This window comes from Notechis scutatus, chromosome 6 (assembly GCF_049901735.1).
Source record: "Notechis scutatus isolate UNSWTSFEM ecotype Mainland chromosome 6, rNotScu1.2, whole genome shotgun sequence".
Taxonomy (NCBI): domain Eukaryota; kingdom Metazoa; phylum Chordata; class Lepidosauria; order Squamata; family Elapidae; genus Notechis; species Notechis scutatus.
The window spans coordinates 44,546,903-44,571,334 of NC_142014.1; the positions used below are offsets into that span (position 1 = coordinate 44,546,903).

General features: G+C 39.2%; 1 protein-coding gene and 1 long non-coding RNA gene across 3 annotated transcripts in view; one reads left to right on the plus strand and one right to left on the minus strand.

Annotated features, from left to right (window-relative positions):
- Nucleotides 1-1,074: 1,074 nt before the first annotated feature.
- Nucleotides 1,075-7,291, minus strand: DUSP6 (dual specificity phosphatase 6). Of its 2 annotated transcripts, XM_026693618.2 has the most exons (3): nt 6,265-7,291; nt 4,441-4,878; nt 1,075-2,512 (listed from the first exon to the last, which is right to left on the minus strand). In XM_026693618.2, the coding sequence occupies exons 1-3, from the start codon at nt 6,671-6,673 to the stop codon at nt 2,205-2,207; spliced, it is 1,155 nt and encodes a 384-aa protein (XP_026549403.1). In that variant the 5' UTR covers nt 6,674-7,291; the 3' UTR covers nt 1,075-2,204. The 2 variants fall into 2 exon arrangements, with proteins under 2 accessions (XP_026549403.1, XP_087824198.1); XM_087968072.1 differs by lacking the exon at nt 4,441-4,878 and having other exon boundaries at nt 6,265-7,277.
- Nucleotides 7,292-8,162: 871 nt separating this feature from the next.
- The window catches only part of LOC148130193 (uncharacterized), a 55,213-nt gene continuing 38,943 nt past the window's right edge, over nt 8,163-24,432 (plus strand). The window contains exons 1-2 of the long non-coding RNA XR_015750074.1: nt 8,163-8,504; nt 11,725-11,836. This is a non-coding gene — a long non-coding RNA (uncharacterized LOC148130193). The remainder of the gene's footprint in view (nt 8,505-11,724; nt 11,837-24,432) is intronic.

Below are 24,432 nucleotides of genomic sequence, written 5' to 3' on the forward strand. Positions count from 1 at the left end.
AAAGCGGTCCCTATTTTTCTACTTGCATTTTTACATGCTTTCGAACTGCTAGGTTGGCAGGAGCTGGGACAAGTAACGGGAGCTCACTCCATTATGCAGTACTAGGGATTCGAACTGCCGAACAGCCGACCTTTCTGATTGACAAGTTCAGCATCTTAAGCCACTGAGCCACCACGTCCCTAGTATAATAATCATAGCTAGTAACTATTTCCCACATCCATTAATTTATCTCCATCTTATGCCATTAATTGCTTGCCTCATTTTATGATAGCAAATCCTACATACTGGTATATTCCTTGTTTAATTGGATGTAACTTCCTGGAAATCAGCTGCAGTAATAATGAATAATACAATAATACAAACCTTTCAGATACTTGATAACAGTCATGTGTTCCCATAGTCTTCTTTTTTTCCAAATTAATGATGTCCAATCATCTTTAATTATTCTCTCCAAGCCCATCACCTTCACTGCTCTCATCTGGATATACTCTAGTTTGCTACCTTCTTAAAAATGAATAAAACATTCTAGGTGTGGTCTAATCAACACTGGATAAAAAGATTTATGACTTCATTTAACCCAAGACTTCTGTTGACTGAGCCTAAGGCTGCATTTATTTTAATTGCATCATGACTCAGCTCTGAGTCATTAAAATATCCAGATCTTTTTTCTTCTAATTGTATTGTTTGAGTTAACAAGGCATACTTCAGGGAAAGTAATACACTAAACAGTAATCTCGGGGGCAAAAAACACTGATTATTTTCAAAAGAATTATCTTTCAAAATGTGTACTCTTGCCTAAATACAAGGATGTAGACTCTTACCTGAACTTGCATTCAACACACATTCCAATGAAAATAATGCAAGACTGATGCACTAAAGTCTACCCTGCATCCCCATCAAATGAAATGTATAAAAATGTAGCTGTGTCCAGAACTTATTCTCTGATTCAGGCTGAAAGATTTTTTTAGAACTAAATTACATGGAAACTTTAATTCCTCTTTTTGTAGTTTACAAGATGATCCTAGCTTTTAGGGTCACTTATGAACATTCTTACATAATACAAAAACAACCTGATTTCTCAATAACCAAAATAGTCATTTATTAATAATTTAAGTTCTTACATACTGAGAATAACATCTTGACTTCATACTAGCAAATTTGAGACTTTCTCTTACTGACAATCATGTGCAGGATCTTCTTGCATTCACACAGGTACACAATATTCACACACCCTTCCAGTTTTCTACAAAAATAAATGCGAGATATTGCATTTGAGGTGAAGCTCCCTGAAGTGTTTGTATACAGGTAATGCACTGTTTAGCATTTATCTCATATATATCTCCTTCATTTTGAAAAAAATGATTTTTCCATTTTTAAAATATGCAACAGGGATTATTTATAAAGATAAGGCTCCTACCCCCAAAAAATCATGAGACCAGTTTGACCACACACACACACACCAAAATAAAAATTATGTAACTATAGAAAAAACTTGATTCACAAAACTGAATAAACAAACCCAAAGGGATCAACATTCATTTATAACCAAGAAAGTTTGCCTAATTCTACAATAAAATTAAGCATGCTGCAGATGTGTCATTTGTGCTCCAAAAGAACTTATCACTGGAGAATGCAGAGAAGTAATACATTTCAAGCATTCCTCTTTCAACTTTCATGTCATTCATCTGAGATTGAAAACATTTACATTGATCAAGCTGAGTATATCAAAAGTCTTTGCAAACAGATATTCTAAAATGCATTACGCTGAAATCGCTCTTTGGCTCCCCTAAATCAGTATTAATAATAATAAAAAATCAAGTCTTCACTGAAGACAATGTATATTATAAATGCACGTAATACATTTCTCCCAGTGTCACACACATGGATGTGTACTTAGTGTTCATTCTTGCCCATCTTTGTTTGGAAATCCTAAATTTTAAGTCACTGCTTAAGTGTCTTTTGTGCACGGAGCACAATATACTGTCCCACTTGAAGCGGTATCTGTCTTTTTTCCTGCTGGGAAAACCCAGCAAAATCCCTCATTTTCCAACAGCAGATTCCAACTGTTGTAACCTTTATTGTGTTGAATCAGAGACAGCTACTGCCCAAACCCAGGGCCCACAAAAGAATTGCAGTTCTCTTTAGCTGTCAAGAGAGAAGCATTGTGGAATGCTGAAAATACCCAGTGTTGGAAGAATTGATGATCACGTAGATTGCAAAGAGTCCACCTGGAAGACGTTTTGATTGGAAGGAGTGGTAAAATATAGTTGCTGAGTGGGCATGCGATTATCACAGGGGCTATTCAGCCCCAGAGTTCTTTCAAAGTCTAGCAACTGTCCCATGAAATTAAAGTTGGGGGAGATATTAGATTTCTTCATTTTGACAATATCATAAGCATCATTCATGGATAAGTTGAGTTTTTGCATAAGGTATGCAACTGTCACGGTAACAGAGCGACTGATCCCTGCAAGGCAATGCACAAGCACCCCACAATTTTTCCCACGAGCTTCATCTGTTGGGAAAAAAAGACAGAGACAAGAGATTATTAAGTCATACATTTGTTTCCTGTTTCAGATAACATGAGTACTTGAAGTAAGATGAGACATCAGTGAATTGCTGTTGTAACTTATTAAAAACATCCGGTACCTTCTCATGCCCAGGTCTGAATAATATTTTAATACTTGGGTTTTCTTTTTCCAAAAGCCAAATACATCAAGGAAATAACAGATTTCAAACTTAGGTCTTTCTAACCATGCATAGATCCGTCTATTTAATTAAAGCATAAATATTCTCTGGTGTTAAAGGCAAGTGGTGAAATTACACGGTGCCATCTTTACTGGGCTGTGTCACTCAACCTATATGTGCACAACTAAAATGCACATTAGTCTGTGCATAGACTGAACTGCTTTCTTGTAACATAAGGGCATTTTACACCGTTCTGCCCATAGAAAAGTAGTTATGATCTATTTTTACCTAAATGTCTGATCTATCTTTTAAAACCAAGATTTAATTCAAGAGTATTTTTTAACTTTTTGGACTAATCCCAATAACTGTTAATCTGAAACAGAATACTAAAGGAAGGTCCTTGAAATTTGGTTGGTTATATTTATTGGCTGCCAAAGAATTGAAGAATTCTTTGTAAAATCACATTCTAGATAGAATTGAAAAAGGAAGCAGAAGTATTTTATAGAAATCATTTATTGTATAAACTTGGTCAGATACAGGAGTTTAGATAGGATTTGGCTGTTAAAATGAAGACTTTTCAAGAGGAAGGAAGAAAAGAATCCTCCTCCAAATTCCTATGTATTTTGGGGGGGGGTTTTCATTTTCAAAGGTCTATTAAATGGTTTTGCAAGGGTAGTGCACTGCAGCTGAACAACGAAAGTATTCAGCTGTTTAAAAAAGGTGGGGGAAGACCCCGAACTCACAGGGGACAGCCCATTAAGAGAAACAGGATGTCAACATGGCTAGAAAATGGATTCCTTTGTCATAAGAAATACATTATAATGCCTGGAGATTTACAGCTCCCACCCCACAAATTCTTCTTACTGAGCTCAAATTACCTATATTCTGCTTATTACTACTAGAGTTCCATCAGATTACAGTACAGTATTCATTGACAAACAAGGGCCTGGCAAAATGGAAAAAGAAGACCAGTATAATTAGATCATTTTGCAGATAAAAACCAAGTTGTTCATGTCTAGTGCTACATATATCAGTATATCTGATATGTTTAAGAGCTAGTATTCTCCAGAAAAGGCATGTTTGAACATATTTTAAGAAATTTGTTAAACCAGGATTGTTTAGCCAATGTCCTACAGATATTATATCCATAATGGGGGCAGATCCAAATTATAGTGATTATTTGAATTGAGAGTGATTTAATAATAAAAAGAGCATATATAGAAGTATATAAGAATCTTGAAACTTTTGATGGCATATATTTTCTAAGATAATATACGTAAGATTGCAATCACAGACAAAAGTATTTGGTCTAATGAAATTAAGCAATCAAACTAAATTAAGATTAAAAATATAACTGCCCGGACTATTTTTATTTTCTGGTACAATTTTGCCTCAAAGTGTTGCCCGTTTAAAAACAAAAAGCACAAAATGCAGTGAACTAAATATAAAACATGGAAATCATTCTTCATTAAAAGCACTTATTAAACCCTAAAATTGTAACGGCAAAAATAAAGACCCCACCCCACCCTAGGATATCTCTTGTCCTTATCCATTTTCACAACAAGATAAATAACTAAAGCATCAACTGTACATTGTAAATTGAAATTACGCCAGCAGAAATGGATAAAATAAGAGACATCTCTTGTGATCTGAAAACAAATGTGGAAAAAATAAATATAAAGCTGCCTTTGGAGAAGGCTTGCTGCTAGTAATCTGAAAGTGCTACAAAAGTCAGGAACTATCTTTCAATCTTACCTATAAAAGAGATTGCTTCAGGGAAGAATTGGGATAGGTTTTGGCTCCAATGATCAGAGATAGGGATCTGCTTGTACTTAAACTCGCCAGCATTTTCGAAGAGATTGGGCAGGTTGGGGGTGACATTCAATATGTATTTAATGCCAAACTCTTCGAGAACATCCAGGTTAGTAGAGTCCTTGGCGCAGCCCAAGTAGAGGTATGGCAAGATTTCCACCGGGAAGGAAGGCTGGCTGTTAGACAAAGGGCTGCCATCAGAGTCTGTGGCACTGTTAGGATCTCTGTCAATATCGGATTCCACATCTGAAGAGGAGTCAGAGCTGATTCGGAGACCACCCAACCCCAAGACTGGCAAAGGTGGAGAATTGCTGCTACATGAACTGTCTAGATTTGTTTCGCAGTGCAAGGCATACTCTGCCTGGAACCTGCAGAAACCCCCTGGGAAGGAAACAAAAAGAAAGGCTTGGAATTAAAGAGAGTTCCCTTTAGTGCTCCTATAACTGCTAGAGCCAGACCTCCCAGGACACTTTATGGTTGAAAAACACTAGAAAACTGAAAAGGGACTGACGCAGCTGTAAAAAAAAACACCCAGGTGATATTAGTGAAGGTTTTGAAATATTTCTCTTCTATGGAGTTTAGTGGACTAGAACTAAACATAAACATAGCTATAGTGTCCCTTATATGAAATCTATATAACTGGATTCTAGGCCATCCACTGTTACAGCTGATCCAACAGCCACAGAACATCAACTATTAACTCACATTCAAACCCTGCACTCCCCTTCTCTGCAGCTTCAGCTCCCCACATCTTGATAATCTTCAAAGAGCAAAGCTTATGCCACTCCAACCAGCAGGAACAGTAGCATGCAGAGGGATCAAGAACTGTAGTTCATCACTGATCCGGAAACTGGATTACATGATCTGTAAAGCACCTCTTTGGATGGTATCAGGTTAGGGATGCCAGAGCTACTCACTGGCTTTTCAAACAAAGGCGCAGTAGAGCAATTGGCTGTTCCTTAAAAGGCACCCTTTGCTTGAAAAGATTTCCTTCCCCTACAGAGCATATAAACAGTATCCTCGATTGAAACAGCAGGAAGCTTCTTTGAAATAATATTTTTGAAGAAGACAGGCATTCATGGCCCGGGGAAGAGGAATTTTAGGAAGCAATGCATATTATTCCGCTTAAGAGCCAAGCCTGATCTGTCAACCTCAACTTCTCCGAGCCTGGACCATTCCTGGGGAAGGAAGGTGACAATGCTGCTTGAGGATTCCCCTCCTCCCCTCTCCGCCCCCAGCGGGCTCTTTCTGTTTGGAAGGGGCAGGCACGAGGCGTTTGACGCCAGAGGCAGGCACTTGCTACGTCGCTTTTCTGGAAGCGGGATTTTCCCTACGAGGGGGAATCCTTAACCAAGAGTAGAGTTGCTTTGACTAGAAGAGGGAGCACGTTCCGTTCATCCCCGGACTACAGAGGCGGGAGCTGGCTTCGAAGCCTGCCCGAAAACTAGTTCAAAGGATTGGAAACACGGGCTGGGGGGGAGGGGGGGGCGTTGCAGACTCGAGCCTACAAGAGGTTTTAATCTCTTTACAACTCCAGAGCCATCTGGCAGCTCTGCGCTTCGGGCCATGCAAGGCAAAGGCGCCGAGCGGCCAGATGCCGGGGGCTGGTACTAAAGGAGTAAGGGCAAAACAAAGGTTAGGGTGGGGGGTGGGAGGGAGGAAATGAGAGTCGCCGCGGCTCTGGATGCACAAGGCAAAATAAACAAAAAAAAACCAAACAAACCCAAACGCGGGAGAAGAGTGGAGCCGACCTGGTTAACCCCTCACCTTCCAGGTAGAAGGCCTTACAGCCGTCGTCTTTCAGGCGCTTGAGGAGCAGCCCCAGCACAGAGTCGCCCACCGTGTTCTCGTTCCAGTCGCTGCTGTTCTCGTCGTAGAGGACCACGGTGTCGGTTCCGCAGCGGCGGGCGAACTTTTCGCGCTCCTCCTCGCCCCGGGCGAAGAGGGCGCGCAGCGGCAGGTTGCCCTTCTGCAGCCGGCGCAGCATAATCCCCGGCAGGGCCACGTTGATGGCCGACTCGATGTGCGACGACTCGTAGAGCTCCTGCGGGCGGCAGTCCATCAGCAGCAGCCGCTCGTTGCCCAGCTCCAGCTGTTCGTTCAGCCAGGCCACCGTCTTGCAGATCGCCATGTCCGACGCGAGAGAGACTACCGGCGAGCGAAGCGTATCTAGCATGAGGAAGGACTCGGGCAGGCCAGGCTGGGGGGGCCGCTCCGCAAAGCGCCCCTATCCAAAGAGCCACGGCGGCCGGCGGGATGGAGCCGGAGGGGCGCGAGCGGAGCCGTCGGTCCGAACTCGGCCCGTTGCTCGCCTTTTCTGGCTTAGCCTCCGCGTCGCCGTGCGCGTTGCAAGCCGAAGGGCTGCTCTCGTCTTGGGAGAGCTGCTTTCTCTGGAGCGTTGCCGGGAACTCCCTTAGTTTAGGTACATTAGCATCGCCCTTTACCTTCGGGAAAGTATAGACTGCAATTCAATGTGCTGAAGCGGTTTATTTTTGCACCGCACAAGCAAATGCATTAAAGGCAGAGCGTTTTAGCGAGCCCCGGGCTGCCCCTGGTGCCGTTACTGCTCTGTCTACCGCTCCCGCGTGCAGCTTTTCATGGCCTCGGCTCCTATTTCTTTTCCCACCTCCTGCTTCTCTCTCTCTTTCTCTTTTCTTTCTTTGCCTCCTCTTTTTCTTCCTTCCCTTCAAGTCCCCTTGTGATCAATGTCCCTTTTAATCAACCCTGCACACTATCGCCCCTCTTTCAGCGCCGGGCAGTTCCTCAATGGATACAAACATGGAACGTCTCAATGGATACATTCTCTCGCTCGACCAATCAGCGCTTGCGGAAGGGGCGGTTGCCGTGGAAACGGGCCGGCTGGAACAGGTTGTGTTGATGAATTGTTAATGAGTTTGTCATTCACAAAAACGGAAAGGAATTTCCGCTCCGGATAAGCCGAGTGCAAACAAGCAGCAACAGCAGCTCAGCGGGAGGAAGGAAGAAAGGTGCGGGGAGGGCGGGGGGGAGGAGGAGAGGGGAAGGCACAGCCACTAGAGTCGCGCGTCTGGGGCTCGAGTTGCCTTCTGTTGAAGCTCAAGCAGAGCAGCCCAGCGATTATACAACAAATGGTCCAATTAAAGGAAGAACAAAAGGCTCTCCATGTTTTCCCTACATAAACGCGCTTGTTAAGGGCACTTCACAGCCGGGTGTTTCGTCCTGCAACTCGAGTTGCGTTGATTATGAACCCCCTCCTTTTTAAAATAAGTTTTCCATTGCTCCTTTTTTCCCTTCCTTCTTCCTTCCTTCCTTCCATCCTTCCTTCCTTGTGCCTTACTTTATATGTATATAAAGTATATATATATAAGTATAAGTGTGTGTGTGTGTGTATGCTTTCCTTTGAACCTTCCATAGGTGAACCCCTTGAAAAAATTCGCGTGGGTTTTTTTTTTCCCCTTAAGAAACCCAGCCAGACATTTCCGGCTGTTTCCCAATGAGCCAAGGAATCTGAAAGAACTAAAAGCGCCGCTGACCTTAAAAAGTCAGGAAAAAGGAAAGCGCGCTGCTGCTGCTGCTGCTGCTCCTATTCCGTCCTCCGGGCAAGCATATTAATTGTGGCAGAAGGGACCGGCTTGTCATTGCAGCCAAGCGTGGGCCGGAGTTAATGTGTAGCGTAAAAGAGAAAGTCGTTTGGCATTTCCTGGGATGGCTGCTGGCGCTGTATTGTCCATTGTTCCCATAGCCTGAAATCTTATGGGAGGTTTCCCCGCTCGGGCCCGCGCTTTCCTTACAGTTCTTGGCTTTGAAAGGGGAAATTCCCACGCATTAACCTCTCCCTCCGCTGCCTGATGCCCGGTTTATTATTCGAAAAGCCATTAAGGACAAGGAAGTTAGTTCGGTAGTCAACAGGCACAGGCAGTAAGAGAATAACTCGCGTTAAAATCCTGCCTCATCTGCTGTGGCTTCGATTTGCAGTCAGAAGCCAAGCTTGGTTGGAGCCCGGTGTGTCTACAAATGTTTACTCAAAAGTAAGTCTCGCTGCATCTGGTAGGCCCGGCTTTCAAGGCGCCCCTCCCTCCCAAAGTAGGAGCATCTACGAAGTATCTGATTTGTAACGTGGTGGCGAGGATGTAAAGTCCTTTAAAAAGTTTAAGAATACGGTACCCCATAAAGTCTGCGACAAGAAATGCAAAAACTTTCCCGTGCCATCTCATCACAAAATCAGCTTGTTGCAAAATTATCGAGGCTATGGGTGGGGAGGATGGGAACAGTAGTGCAGTCCAGAGGGGATTTTGCAACCAAATCCAGAGATGCAATTTATCCGAAAGAAAAGTATGTGTATATGTGTGGGAGGGGGAAGGAACAGAGAGCCAACAGCGGCAATCTAAGCTTTCAGCATTGAAAGCCAGTACCCTGCACAGAATCCCCAAATTCACTTGCCTCTTTTCATAAATTAGTTCTGGCTTTATCCTTCCCTCTAAGAAGGAAATTGTTTATTGTGTGAGCGTGTGGTTGAGGGGAGAGAGAAGGCTTGTGTATGGTCCCCAGAAGAGATCTTGCTGTTTTGCTGTTCATACCAAATCACTTTTACACTAAAAAACAAATCCAGCATCTTGCATTATCTGTGTCCAACTCCCTCTGTCTATAACGTTTTCAAAATATTTAGCATTTGACAATTTAAAAAGATACTTTTAAGGATGATGACTGAAGACTTTTGCAAATTCATGTCACTTGTATCTATTTTGATACAGCATTAGGTAAACAATCCCAGTAGGTGGCAGCCCTTAGTCTGTCTCAACTGGTAAGTCTGGTAGGACCTGGTTGAGATTTGATGAGAGACCAAGAGGAAATAGTGTAGATGTGGGTAGACTGGGAAGTCATTGTAGTATTCTAAAGTGTCTCAGAAGGGGAAAAAAGTAGAAAAATGTCTATGTAATCCACTGTTTCTTGACATTGGCAACTTTAAGATATGTAGACTTCAACTTCCAGAATTCCCCAGCCAACATGCTGGCTGAAGGAATCCGGAAGTCTACACATCTTAAAGTTGCCAAGATTGAGAAATACTGCTGTACTCACCAGCTCAACTCAAGGAAGACCCTAAGTTGTATAGATAAGAGGCTGGAATCTTTTTATTCCACTAAAAGACCCTAAATTCTTATCTGGGGATAGTCAAATATATTTATATCTGACTAGGACCATATACTACAGAGCTGGCCTCTATTTTTCTCCGTTCCCAAATACTTAAGCACACTTATCTTTCCATTTGAATGCTAAATGAATGCAGGCTGACTTCAGATATGGGCAGCATAATATTCCTCCTACAAGCAATGGAATATGTGGGAGCCAAAGTTATACCATAGTGGAAACCAAAGAATCTCCTTAGAAATGGGAAGAAGGAGAAAGGAGAATGTATTGCCAAGATCTATCCATATCTTTTGACAACTGATGCTTGTCTAATGACAGTAAAGTCACTGAGTGACTTGACTGGATATTTAGCAGTAATAGATAAATAGAATAGATAAAATGAACTTTATTTTGAAATATGGTATAACCAAGGAGCTAGAAAAGGAGAGGGTTTTTTTTTAATGCCATCAGCTTATAAGACTGTCATTTTGAGTGTGAATTACATGTGTAAGTCGCTTCCTATGAGATGGGCAGCCATATAAATGTGATAAATAACTTCTCCAATAAAGTGTACAAAGATTTCAAAGTTTAAATGGCCCTTCCAAGGAGTCATCTTATTGATGAGGATGGAATATAAAGTATAAATAAATAAGCAAGCAAGCTTGAGAATTGGTTTGGTCATGCTTTCTGTGATATTTTTCCCCCAGTTTGGTGATATGTTAGAGTGCATTTCCTATAATTTTCGATTTATATGATGACTGAACATGCAGGATTGGAATTATGGAACTCTACTCCAATTTACTGAGAGGGCATTTGGTTGAGGACTGTTGTAAAATGCTTCATCTATTCATAAATGGTCTTTGAGTTCTCTTTGGCATGAGAAAGAAGTTGAATGCACATAGTTGGAGTCCAACTTTTCACTTTTAGATATGTAGAAATCCCATTCCAGCAATTTCCCAGGCTCCTTTTCCTTATCTATATCATGTGCTATTCCAGAGCCCAATAGCAAATAAAATATAAGTTCATTTGTGATACTAAAACAAAACTCTCCTTTCAAGAAAGTGTTGGTTTTATCTACCATAAGGGAAAACCTTGCCATTGCTCTTCAAACACATTCCCAATAGCTTGGTGGATGGTGAAGCTTCAAGGTAACAAAACTCCTGTCTTTGCTACCTTCTAGTGTCCTGCTCAGAAGAAGTAACAGGACAACTCTCAGTTTTCTTTCAAAAGAAGGAAGGGGAATATGGGTAGGGCTTCCTTGGAAGGGCCATGTAAATATTGGTAGGCTTTATTGAATAATCTTGCATGCCAGATTAACCTCACTGACTGGAGGTTAACCATGAATGCTCTGTGCAGCCAACCAAAATAGTCTCATGATTAAAACAGTTACAGTGGTTTGCAAAACTCAGTCATGCAGTTCAGTTCTTTATTGTGATTAATCCTCTGTCAACTGAAGGTGGACAAGGAGGGAGTCACAATATATAGATTTCATATACAGTGGGACACATTCATGAAAACTGCATGCTGGTTTTTAAGGTTCAGTTACAACAGCGCTTTGAAGCAATGGCTTTGGTAAGGCCTTTAAGGATTGTTACAGTTTGGTAAGGCTAAGGATTGTTACAGGTGAAAAAGCCCACATATATACCATTAAAGATCTGCAGATGAAAAATGGCTGGTTAAAGATACAGTTTGTGTGACTGTGCAAACGTATGCTGTTTTAATGATCATGTTGGAACTGAGCAAGAAAGAGATTGTTTTCTGCCACCATCTGTACTGAATTGTGTTGGTTCCCATCCTTTTCACCTTTACATAGTGGAGTTGTTGATTGAAGCTTAAGTTCTGTTATCAAAATTAGATAGGCTCTAATCAATTTTTTTAGCCCTAGCTTTGCAAATGTAACCACAATCTAATTGCTAAAAACTTGCTTACCATTTTGTAATATTTTTGATATTTTTGATAAATATCCCTATGTTGTGGATTTCAGACTTTTCCTCCAAAAATATTCAGATTCTTGGCTTACTAATATCCAGTCTTTTGCATAGTCAAGAATCTGAAAATAATAAACTTCTTTGTCATTATAAAACACTATGTTCTCTCTCTTTTAATACACTTGTTTTCTTTTAGGTTTCAGGCTCCCTTTGTCTCAAACCTCTCTCTAGGTAGTTGCTATGATTATCCCTAAGGACTGAAATCACTGGAGGATAAGATCAAGAGCCTTTTTGTAATCTGGAAAAAAGTAAACAACAATAAAAAGAATTTATTAATATATTTATTTAAAAATTCATCAGGAAAGGAAAAATGTCACAATAGATGATTCCATAGTTTTCACTTTAGGAATATGTTAGTAGAGGCATCATATGGACATTTTACATAACAATGAAAAAAATGAAATTTGACTTATGACTGTGATAGGATAGTTTATTGAAGGTAATGAATAATGATGTAAGTTTAGAGAGATAGGATAAAATAATTTGTATTTATAGCTGCCATGAAGAATATCCAAAGTCACTTCTTTATATGATATCTTTTTTTTTCTATTTTCAACTTTTTCTTGTACATTTTGCTTTTTCTTTGACTTCTTATTTTTTTTCCTCATGATTTGATATTAATTTATATTTTTATTTTCTTGTTTAAAAGTTTCAATAAAAAATTATACAGAAAAAAAGTTTCCTACAAATGGGGCATTGCTACCTCAGGCAATTAGAATAAAAGCTATCCATGCTTCCATGTTTTCATGGAAGTTTTCTGGGGGGGATTTGAAAGTTATTTTGTAGATTAGTACAAAGCTTTTAAGTATATATAGAACTTCCAGTGGTGAGAGTCAACCGGTGGAACAACTGGTACAGTGGGCATGCGCTCTGTGCATGCAGTGCTTTGGAAAATAGAAGGAAAACTTACCTTTACTGCAGCCTGGGTGAGTAAAAACAGCTGAGGCATAATGGTAATCTGGGCTACCGTGCCAATCAGCTGGGCTTCAAAGAAAGGAAATATAGCACAGAATAGAGCAGGAATGGGTGGGCAGGGCCAAACAATTGCTGGAAATACCAGTTCACACGAACCGGTCTGTACTGGCTGAATCCCACCTCTGAGAAACGCCCCGCTCTAGTTTGTTGGACAAGATATACAATAGGGACATGATTTTATAACAGACTATCTGACTCTAGCGGGCAGTGTTCATCTCTGTTTTTTAGTCAAGGGAGCCAGCATTGTCTGAAGACAATTTCTGTGGTCATGTGGCCAGCATGACAATATGCCATGCCACAAAGAAAGCTGCTACTTTCCCAAAGGTACCTGAAGTACCCAAAGGTACTTATTTATCTTTTTGCATTTGCATGCGTTCGAACTGCTAGGTGGACAGAAGCTGGGGTAAGGACAGGAGCTCACCCTGTCATGTGGTGCTTGGGTCCCAAACCCAGGCTGTCAGCTTTCAAGCTGACAAGCCCAGCTGAGTCTCTAGATTTATCCTATACACATACTTTAAAATCTGCTGATAAACTTTTCCCATCACTTCTGCTGGGTTGCCTGCAGTTTGTCAGTTCAATTCTCAGTGCCTCAAGTTGACTCAGTCTTCCATCCTTCTGAGGTTGTAAAATGAGGACCCATATTGTTGGAGACAATATGCTGACGATATAAACCACTTAGAAAGGGCTGTAAAGCACTATGAAGCGGTATATAAGTCTAGATGCTATTGCTATTTTGACTAGGGCTGCTTGTTTCGTTTCTGAACATTGACAAGTGGCATTTGCAACTAGTTTTTAAATATCATTGCTAAGTGGTTATTATTTAATTGCTTGTTCTAAAGTTTTCACATTCTCTGCAGAACAAAGCAGTAAGCCAGAGATGATTGAACATAAATGGGTAAAGAAGGAACATTTCTTATAGCAAAAGTTTGGTCTGATATTTCAAAAAATGGTGATTATGCCTGTCAGTTTACTCCCCCATAGAATTTTTCACATATGTGGAAATTTTGCAGTATCCAGAAGTTCCAACTGGGAGCTAATCTTTGTGCAAATGTGTGCATATTTAAATTTTCAAAAATTCAAGCTTTCTTTATATTTTAATTTGGCATGGCACTATGTCACTTAGTTTCCATGTTACCCTCCTGGGCAGCCAAGGTAGATTTCTTATGGGTTTGTTATGGTGAAATTCCAATTGTAGAACATCTGTTAGATAATGCTCAACACTGGAGATCTGCTGGGTTTGAGGGAAGATCATTTTTCCATTTGTGGAAATCTTCCCTTCCCTACATAAATTTGAGGTTCTGACTAGATATCAAGTACAACTTTAACTGAATATATTCTTTCTAGTCCCAAATCTTATAAATTTCATAATCCTTATTGCCTATCTTCCTGGATCCATTTTTTCTTGCTTCGATAAATAATCTGTATTAAACTCTTACTTGCTATGTTTGTCAGTCTCTGAGTTGTAACTCTTGTGCTTTTCACCCCCACCTCTGACCATAGAGATTGTATCTCCCATGGTTGCAATGTTAGGAAAAGGCTAGTTGTAAAACTGTGGTATTATGCTTTCAGTGGGATGTTTTACGTCCAAAGAAGGAAATTTTATCTCACGGTAGCAACTTAAATTTTACTGTATATAAAGTGATCAAACTGTACATCATTCAACAGAGAACAATCTTTCCTTTTTTCTGCCTGGAGTGAGGATATGAAGAGACTTGGTTACTCTAGAAACAGCTTTAGCTTGAGGAGAAAGGGGCAGGCACTTAAATGAATGACATTGGTGGCCACTTTCCTATTAGGTGGCTAGGGAGAATATTGATTATCTCATTGTGTTTCCTGCCTATTTTAGTGTAAAGATGAATTCAAAATGGTAGAACTATAGGTTAAAATTGTGTATTTAGCCATATTGAACTATTTATATTGTTTTATAATGAAATTACTTCCCAAGTAGAAGAGAGAAACATTTCCCATTAATGGTCTGGAAATCATACCCACAGGGATAGAATTAGTCTGCATTTCTGACAATTTCAAATTGAGTTCACCTTCTGTTTTTAAAAAAAGATATTTGTTCAAATGGAAATCTAATAAAATGTTACTTTATAACCTCAGTGAGTCCTCAACAAAATATTATACCTGCCTCTTTAAAAAACAAGGAGAGGATAAGAAAGAGAAGATTGCATTTCATTGTCCTCCCAGTTTCTCTCTCACACACAACAATACAAATTATTTTTTCCAATTTTTTCCCCTTGGTTCTGTTTCTGTACTTTTGCAAATCTTGGACTTTCCAACCCGGGAAAAGATATACTGTGTGGGAGCTGGTGCAAGTTAGTGGCATAAACAATGGCAGACACAATGTAAACATTGTAAAGAATATTATGCTGAAAATGAATTTTACAATTTCATTGCTTATTCTTGTTAATTTCCATGCATCACAGTATAACTATTCAGAGAAATTCATGAGACAGTGGTATAGAGTTGAAAGTGGAACTATCTGGTTTCCTGTCTGGTTCTCAGGAAACAACTCTTGTATGTTTTTTTTTTAAATGCTATATCTTTTGACATCCATTATCTGTACTGAAAAATGTAAACTCTGTAAAAGAAACTTAAATTTATTCTTTGCACTTTATACTATAAAAAAGCAGAGCTTGTTAAGAATATATATTGTACTGAAAAATGCCTGCAAACAAGATTTTTTATTACCTGGGTATACATATAAGGCAATAAGACTTATCTAATTCTAGTTAGGTTTGTAAATCAGCAACCACAGTTTCAAGTGTGGTTTCTTACCAAAAATAAACCACAATTTCCTCAGAAGGGTTTGCATAAAAGGCATTAGTTGAGAGTCAAGAAACACCACTAGAGCAACCCCATTTAGCATCAGGAATTTGAAGTACACTAATGACCTATCTCCACTGGTTGGACTATTATAGCTCATTCATTATTGCTATGACTAAGCACTGATGTAACACTTCCAGAGGTTTACCTAAAGGGAAACAAATAAGAGAAACAGAGAAGGTATCATTTGCAAATTGTGATACCATCAACCCTACTAGGTGAATTAGGCAAGGAAACCAGCCCCAACCCTATGATAGAATAAAGAAAATAATTTTTTTTGCCTGGTTATATTTTTCACTAGTCCTACTTTTGCTTACCTCTAATCCTGTTTTACCAGTTAACAGTTTTGTTTTTGCTTTTATTTTTTCCCTTTCTGTTGATGTTTAATATGTAAATATTACGTTGTAGCTTTGCTAGCTGAACTGACTTGAGTTATGTGTTTGCTCTGATCTCAATATAGGGATTAACGGGAAGTGTGCTGAATGCAAACCAAATTGGAAAAGAGTCAGAGTCACATTCCAACAAGTAGTTAGTGTGAATGTGAAGGCTTGTTTCACCCTATCTTACTTGTATCTTATTTACAAATATACTCATTTAATAAAATGGATAATATATTACTCATCAAACATGGTTTCAGGACTATTTACATAACATGATTCCCAACATGTTATGTTACTATATCAGTATATCAGACTTAAAACACAGTCCTGCCAATGTTCTGTATATTGTCAGTCTGATCACATGAAAGAATTTGCAGGAATAGCTATTGTTCCATAAAATGTTGCCGTACTCATCTTCAGTGTTGTATAAATTTATAGCTGTAATCATTTAAAAAACATATCCAATGTTGGAATTGGTGCATACAAGGGGAATGAAAGTGTATGGACAACAAAGTTTGGAAGGCTGAAAAACTCATCCTGGATATGTTTATCCTAGGGTCCTGAATATGTTTATCCAAGGTAAAAGATAAAAGAGGGTCTTATGTGCAACGTATAGGAGAGCTGCTCCTTTAGAAGCAAGGATTATGTCTCCTGCAGTGGTGGGATTCAAATTTTTTTACTACCAGTTGTGTGGATGTGGCTTGGTGGGCGTAGCAGGGGAAGGATACTGTAAAATCTCCAGTCAGAGGTGGTATTTGCTAGTTCACCTAACTACTCAAAATTTCTGCTACCAGTTCTCCAGAACTGGTCAGAACCTGCTGTATACCATCTCTGGTCTCCTGGGAAGATAGATTATGAGTGAACATTAGTAGATGCCTCATACGATCCCAAGCCAACTGAAGCGAGAATCTTATGCTCACTTCATGTCTTCATGCAGAAACTAACACCCGTATGCATTAATTTTGAGTTTTGTGTACTCAGGCAGCACTAGGTTAGAATATCTCCTAGTTTTGATTTTATGATTCCAGGAATTTTGCCTTGCTAAGAACCTGTGGCTTCTAAGTTGTTTCATAAAGAAAAAACACTCATTTTCTAGCGCTGCTGCAGTTCTAGCTTTGTAAACATTCATTCACAGGTATTCTTTATCTTTCCTACAGTTGTTGTTTTTATTTAATTTGATTATATGCCATCAAGTCATTTTCAGCTTCTAGCAAGCCCATAGATTTTCTCCATGAAGATCTGTCCCTAACCTGTTCTTTCAGGTTTCCCAAAGGTGAATGCATCACTACTGAAAAAGAGCCAATCTACCTTGCTGTTAATAGTTCTTTTAATCCAGTTCAATCTGACTATATCTACCGAATGCCTTTTTGCCATCTCAGTATTGTAGTTTTAAAAAACTAGAAAGTTTGCTTTTGCTTTTGGATAAGTTGTGGAAGCTATTATGAGATATCATCAGGTTGTAGTTTTCTATATGAAGACCTCGAGTCTATGTAGTTGAAACTGCACATAGTGCATGAAAGAGTAAAGCGCCTTGTACTGCAAAATTTCTAGGGTTCCTTTAAAATGTATTGTTTAGGTAATTATATAAACAGAGAGAACTTCAGGTTTTGCAGTGGTTGAACAAAATACACAGATATTAATTGTTGGACTATAGCAGGGGTCTCAAACTGGATTTCTTGGAGGACCGGATCAGCAATGTAGTTGGCCTCCATGGGCCGGCCAGGTTGGGGGGGAGGAGACAGGATTGATGCCTTCCTGCAGCACCTTTTCAACCAAAATAGGGCATGTGGGTGTGGACGGCCCCCATGTGCCCCATTTTCACAGTACTCCACAAGGGGGCTCCCTTTCAGTCCTCTAAGGCAGGGGTCCCCAACCATCGGTCCGCGGACCGGTACCGGTCCGCGGAACAAGTCCTACCGGGCTGCTGGCTTGCTGGCGCCGCCATCTTTTTGATGAAAAAGTGCTTCTGGTGAGCTTTTCCGGGTAGAAAGCTCACCGGAAGCACGCTTTCATAAAAAAAGATGGCGGCGCCAGCTCGGTGAGCTTTTCCGGTAGAAAGCCATTTCTACCCGGAAAAGCTCACGAGCGCTATGCCGCTTATTTTTTGATGAAAAGTGCTTCCGGTGAGGTCACTGGAAGCACTTTTTCATCAAAAAAAGATGGCGGCGCCCAGCTGATGCCGGTACCGGGCCGCGGCGTAAAAAAGGTTGGGGATCACTGCTCTAAGGAAATGTTAGGCGATTGGCCAAGTGCAATAAAAAAAACATTAGCATAGACAAGAAACTCCTGAGGAGAGTAATAGAAGACTTGTGACACTGTGCGAGAGACAGCACAACAGCGTGAGTCCTGACTACAGGATTTTCCTGTCTAATACAGGATTGAGATAAATAAATACCCGGGCAACACCGGGTTATCAGCTAGTTCTACAATATTAAAATAGTAGTATTCCACATGTTAATTCTACAATATTAAAATAGTAATATTCAACATACTAATCATATTTGTCTCTTTTAACATATGTTCTTTATTTTGTTTCCATTTCTAACTTCCATTTTTATTAAATATTATTTTATTATATTTATTACATAATGTCATTCATTCTTGGCTGGCCCATAGCAAGTCACACAGTGGTACCAATTTATACTCACTGAAAGTTGACAATATGCACATACTATCACACACATTATAAGACAATATTAATGACTTTTGCATTTCCTGGTGACTCTCAATTTATATTATTAATTCCCCTCTTCCTTCAATATTCAGAACTTAGAGGGAGGTGTATTAGTGTTTTGTGTCTTATGCTGGAAGAATAACTGGTCTGATTTTATTTGTTCAGCTGGGTGTGTTGACTTTAATGAGATCTGAATGATCAGTTGAGATGTTTGTAACTTCACCCTGTTGTTAATAGCTTGTTCAGAGCTTTGAACTGGACATGGCTGAATATCTTTTTCATCATGGGAAAGTCTTCATAATTTGTACATACAATGCTGTGAGGCAGTGTCTTTGAGAATGTCCTTGACCAGCAATCTTTAACTTTGTTTATTCAAGGGCCACATTTCAACAATCCAGAGGCCTCGTTACTAAAGCTAATGAGTAGCCAATGGGTAGAGCTAGACAGGGCAAGGATTTATATTCAATGTAAACAATGTATTATAAGTTTATTTCTGTAACATTAAAAGTGTAACACAGCTATTTTTGAATGGGCTTTGTAGGGAGAATCCAAGGTATGGAGATGGCTCTGGCTCTGACAGATTGGGCACCTTTGCTCAGGGGTGGATTCTACCAGTTCGGCCCTGTTCGGGTGAACCAGTAGCTCTGAAGATCAGCTGCGAGAGAACTGGTTCAATCCGAAGATCAAGGTATTGCCTTTCCCCCCCCCCACTGATCAGCTGTTTTCTAAAGATCAGCTGTGCCGCACAATTTAGATTAGCTAGAAAACAGGAAATCATCAGATTTTGTGCTTTCTAGCTAATCTAAATCATGCAGCACAGCTGATTCCCCCCCCTCGCTGTTGTACTGCTTCGCCCAGAAGGCTTCCCTGAGACCCAGGAGGCAAAAAACACATGCCCAACCAGTCACATGCCCACCTAGCCATGCCCACAGAACCGGTAGCTAAAAAATTTGCATCCCACCCCTGCCTTTGCTACACTAAATTATTTCTGAAAACACAAATTTTGCCTCTTAGTACTAGTCACTTATTTTGGTATAACAATGTTTGCACAGTTGATGTAACTAACTTAAATGTGATAATACCCAAGATTATAAGATCAAATGTCTCAGTTGGCTTATTGTTTTGTTTGCTTTGATTTGGAATTATCCTATAAAAATCTGGAGCACTAACTTGATTTGTTATATAAATAAGATTTTAAATAAAGAGATAAAATAGGGGAGGTGAATGTAGGAAACCCCCCCCCCCATCTAAATCTATTCACTGAATAAGAAATTTGAAAGGACCCGAATGGAAGACCAGAATTATTGTTATTGTTATGGCATTGATGGAGGAATGTTGGTTTTTTAGACTGAAGAGATTACTTTGAAATAGATCACAGTGCATGACTTGAATAATAAGGACATTTAAATAGTTATCCGGGTCAAAGCTATTGTAATCACCATCTAAAATAAAAACAACACAAAACAATCTGATTAACTTTAGTGGCAGTATTAAACTGTATGCTTAATGTCTTTCATTTAAAAGTTTGTTGGATTGCAATTAATAATGTAATCATGGTTTTCTTGATTTGGCTCCTGAACATCTGTCCCCAGGCTGGGAAAAGCTGAAGTTCTCAATGACATAGTAACTATAAATTGAGCAGATGGAAGCTTTGTCACATTATGTTAAGTGGTGGTTTGTTTAATAATGGTTTATTGAATGAAGCACAATTTATTAGGTTTACACATGGTGAGCTGTAAATAGTTTATATATACTGCAGTGGCTGGATTCACATACAAATCCAGGACTTTTTATGGCTAAATGTGATATGTAAAGTCAACCACAGATTCCCCAAGGTATTTTGTAATATAGATAGTAGACATTCCTTCCACGGCAGTATAACTGTTGTCATGACCAGTCATGCTCCAAAAAAATTCCTGCTGGCTTTATTATCCAGTGATCTTTTAATGTTATATACATTTAGTGGCTTTCTCTTGTTAGATCATATTCATGTGGATCTATTAAGGTTTGCCATATATCTTAAAAGTAGAATGTGGTAAAATTCATTCAGCAAGAGAAATCTATTGTGTAGAACAGAAAGATTGGTGAGGGGGCAGTCACATCATTTTTACAAAAAATGAATTCATAAACTGAATATACTTAAAAATGATCACCCCCAACAAGACAGGAAATTTGAAAACAGGATCCCAATAGGATTTGAGAAAAAAACAAGACAGGCAGCTCTCTGAGCTTTAAAGGGAAAACATCCACTGGATAATAAAATGGCATGTAGGGTAAACAGGAAAAGAACTCTTAACCTAGTGAGAGTCCTTGAAGGTGAAAAGGCTGTAAAGAGATAAGAAAATGGGGGAAAATGTGTCTATTGATTATTCTGTCAAAACCTGGCAACATGAATCTTGTTGAGAGGCATTTATACTTTTCAGCATAATGGCATTTGTGCTTGGTGAAAGTTAACTCATATCAACTAGAAACAAATGAGGAAATCCATACTTCTAATTGGTTCCTGTATGTGAAATGTCAACATTTGTTAAATTCAAACAATCTGGAATGTAAATCATCATTTTGCATTCAGAAAATCCTAGATTCAATGTTCTTGCTTTCCAGTATAACTGGGAATTTCTTGAGTGAAACCAGGGAAAATTACTCTTGATATAGAACTGAGGGCGAAAACAATCAGATTCTACTGCTAAATAGCTGGGTTTTTTGTTTGTTGTAGATTGCTATGGGCATTCTAAAACATTTTGATCTTTTTTTAAAAAAAGTAGAGTTTTCCCCCCAACATGCTCAGTAGTTTCACCACTAGTTTCCCACATTTTTAAAATATTAGCATAAATGTGACAAGATCCATTAATCTACTCTACTCGTTATAGAATACCTTATGCCACCAGACTTGAAATTCTAGAACTAGAAAACCTTGAATTACGCCATCTTCGGTCTGATTTAAGCATGGTATATAAAATCATACATTGCAATGTCCTACCTGTCAATGAATACTTCAGCTTCAACCATAACAACACAAGAGCACACAATAGATACAAACTCAAAGTTAACCGCACCAAACTTGATTGCAGGAAATACGACTTCAGCAATAGAGTGGTCAATGTCTGGAATACTCTACCCGACTCTGTAGTTTCTTCCCCAAACCCCAAAAACTTTAACCTTAGACTGTCTACTATTGACCTCACCCCTTTCCTAAGAGGTCTGTAGGGGGCGTGCATAAGCGCACCAACGTGCCTACCGTCCCTGTCCTATTGTTTCTCTTATTCTTCTTTTATTTTTCTTATATGTACCCATTTCATGTATTCACAACTATGTATACACTTATACTTATTATCTTGTAAACAATTGGCAAATCAAATAAATAAATAAATAAATAAATAAAATCTAATAATTTGGCCCAATATTGAGAGCCTGAATAAGAAATCATCTTTTCATTCCCAAATGCTTTTCTACGCAATCTTTTTTAGGTAGTAAATAGTAACCATTGCTTGTAATATTGCCCTTAGAAAAGTGGCTTCAGCTGTCAAGTAATTTTCTGATTTGTGATATCGCTAATGGAACATTTGCTTGATGTTTACCTGACTGGGCAAAGCAAACTCCTCCTCCACAATTTGTAAGTCCTCTTTTGGTAAAATGCCAACAATACCCTTTTCAAACCATCCAGTTTGCATGCATTCTGAAACTCAAGAATAGTTTCCTCAAACAAGTTAACATGATACTAATTTAATTAGCCTTATTTTATTTATTTTATTTAGAATTCTGTGTGTGCTTGACTCATCCCCTTATTTTTCTATTTTCTTTTGTTCAATAAACTCCATTTAGATGCTGTAGTGAATGTCCTTCAGGGTTGAACAAAAGGTGGTTTTGTCCTCTGATCACCAGTTGTTGCTGTTTTTTAAATCCTGTGTGTTTACTTTTACAATGAAGAACTTGGAAATATGAAGATTTATGTGTTTATTTATGACTGCCTATCTAATATAATGGTCTTGGGTGGCTCACAGAAATAAAAACTAGGATTAAAACAAAACTATCCTGCCCCTACCTCCCTCTACCAGACCAAACCACCTCCCAGCTCAACCATCATCCTAGTCCAATGCTTGTGAGAGCCAATTCTTCATGACTTTCTAGAAGCCTCAAAGGATAGGGAGTCCTTGGACATCAAGTGTGAGGCTATTCCAAAGAGCTACTTACTAATCTAGTAAGACAGGCAGAAATCCTCAGGGAGAGGCAATCCCACATATTTTTTTTTTAATAAAACAAGTTTTATTGGTTTTAAAGACAAACAAAACATAAGACATCAAAGTATAAAACCTCCTTTCTCAAAAATTACTTATAAGTTTTAATAAGGCAAATAAAGCATTATTTTTTAAGGCATAGTTCCACATTATCACATTTCCATTTAAACACGTATATATCTTTTTCAAATTTCTCATGGTTTCTCCCTTCACTTTTATTCAATTATATTTCTTTCTATTAAGATTTTGTTAATTCTCAATCAAGCATAAACACACAAAATACAAAACATAAAACAAGACATAAAAAGATAAAACCTCCTTAATTATCATTTATACATGTCTTTTCCAAATTTCTCTCCCTTTAGTTTTATTCTTCCAAGGTTTTATTAATTCACAATCAAAACATAGTTAACCAAAACACAAAACATAAAACTTCTTTTGAAAAGTGGCTTAGCCCCGGGTTACATCTTTTTTTACAGACCTAAATCAAGTTCATGCTCAACTTATATACCATTCATATCTTATTAACCATACTATATTTTCTATCTCCCTTCTTTTCACTCTCTTAATTATATTTTATTTATTTCATCTTATTTCAAAATCATTATATTTGTATCTTTTGTTCGTTCTTTTCCAATCATCTATTTATCTCTTCTCTTTAGCAAAGAATTTCCCCTGTAATCACTTTTAAGGTGTGACACCTTTCCCTAAAGTAACACTTAAAATAATACATAATTTCTATCCTGATTCTGCTTAGTACATTCTACATATTGCATTTTGAAAAAAAAAAGAATAATAAACTTATAATATAGTTACGTATATATCGAGTATAAGCGAGTTTTTCAGCACAGTTTTTGTGCTGAAAAACCCCTCTGGCTTATACTCGAGTGAGATTCCTCTCTGAAAAAAAATGGTGTGGAGCTCCGGAGCTGGTTAGCCGCTTCTCTGCTTCTGTGTTTCCTTTGCAACTTTTAAGCATGGGGTAATCAGAAGCAGAAAAGTTCTTGCATGAGGATATATTGTTTTTTCTTTTTTAACTGTTTTTAGGGGGAAGACCCACCGCCATGTGAGAATGCTCAGACACGAAATCTATCCGCCCGAAAATAAGTGTGTGTGTGTGTGGGTAATTTTAACAGAGGAAGATGTAGGGAGAAGGCAAAAGCGACGGAAGATCCTTCAGGGAAACTGAGGGGGAGACTCACCCTGGTCCAGATGAGCCCCTTCCCACCCCTAAGGAAGCAGAGGCAGCCAGCAAGGGCAGGCAAGCCCCACTTCACGGAGCGAGGACGTTGACTTTAAGTGCTGCCGACCAAGTGTTTCACAAATACCAGTGGGACCTCCGTCCACCACCACCCTCCCTCTTTTGCCTCCTTCCTTCTGATCAATCAGGTTTTCCCAGTATTTGCTCACAGCTGCGTTTTCTCTTCTGCCGTGCTAGGTGTTGAACGCGGGATTTCTGATTCCCCTTACATGCGCGTGGATATGCCGCGGGCGTTTTCTTCCAAACGCCCACGGGCAGAGAACATTGACTTTCATGATAGTGAGATCATTTCAAATTAATTGATTCACTAACCCAAAGAAGATGTTGATGATAGTGGGAGGCAGGAGTCACTCTATCTCCCTTGCAGAAAAAGCAAGAGCCGTTCTTATGATCTCTCTCTCTCTCTCTCTCTCTCTCTCTCTCAGACACAGTCAAGCCCTTTCCAGCACGCGCGATCCGCTGCCCCGCTTTGCACCTTGCAAATGCA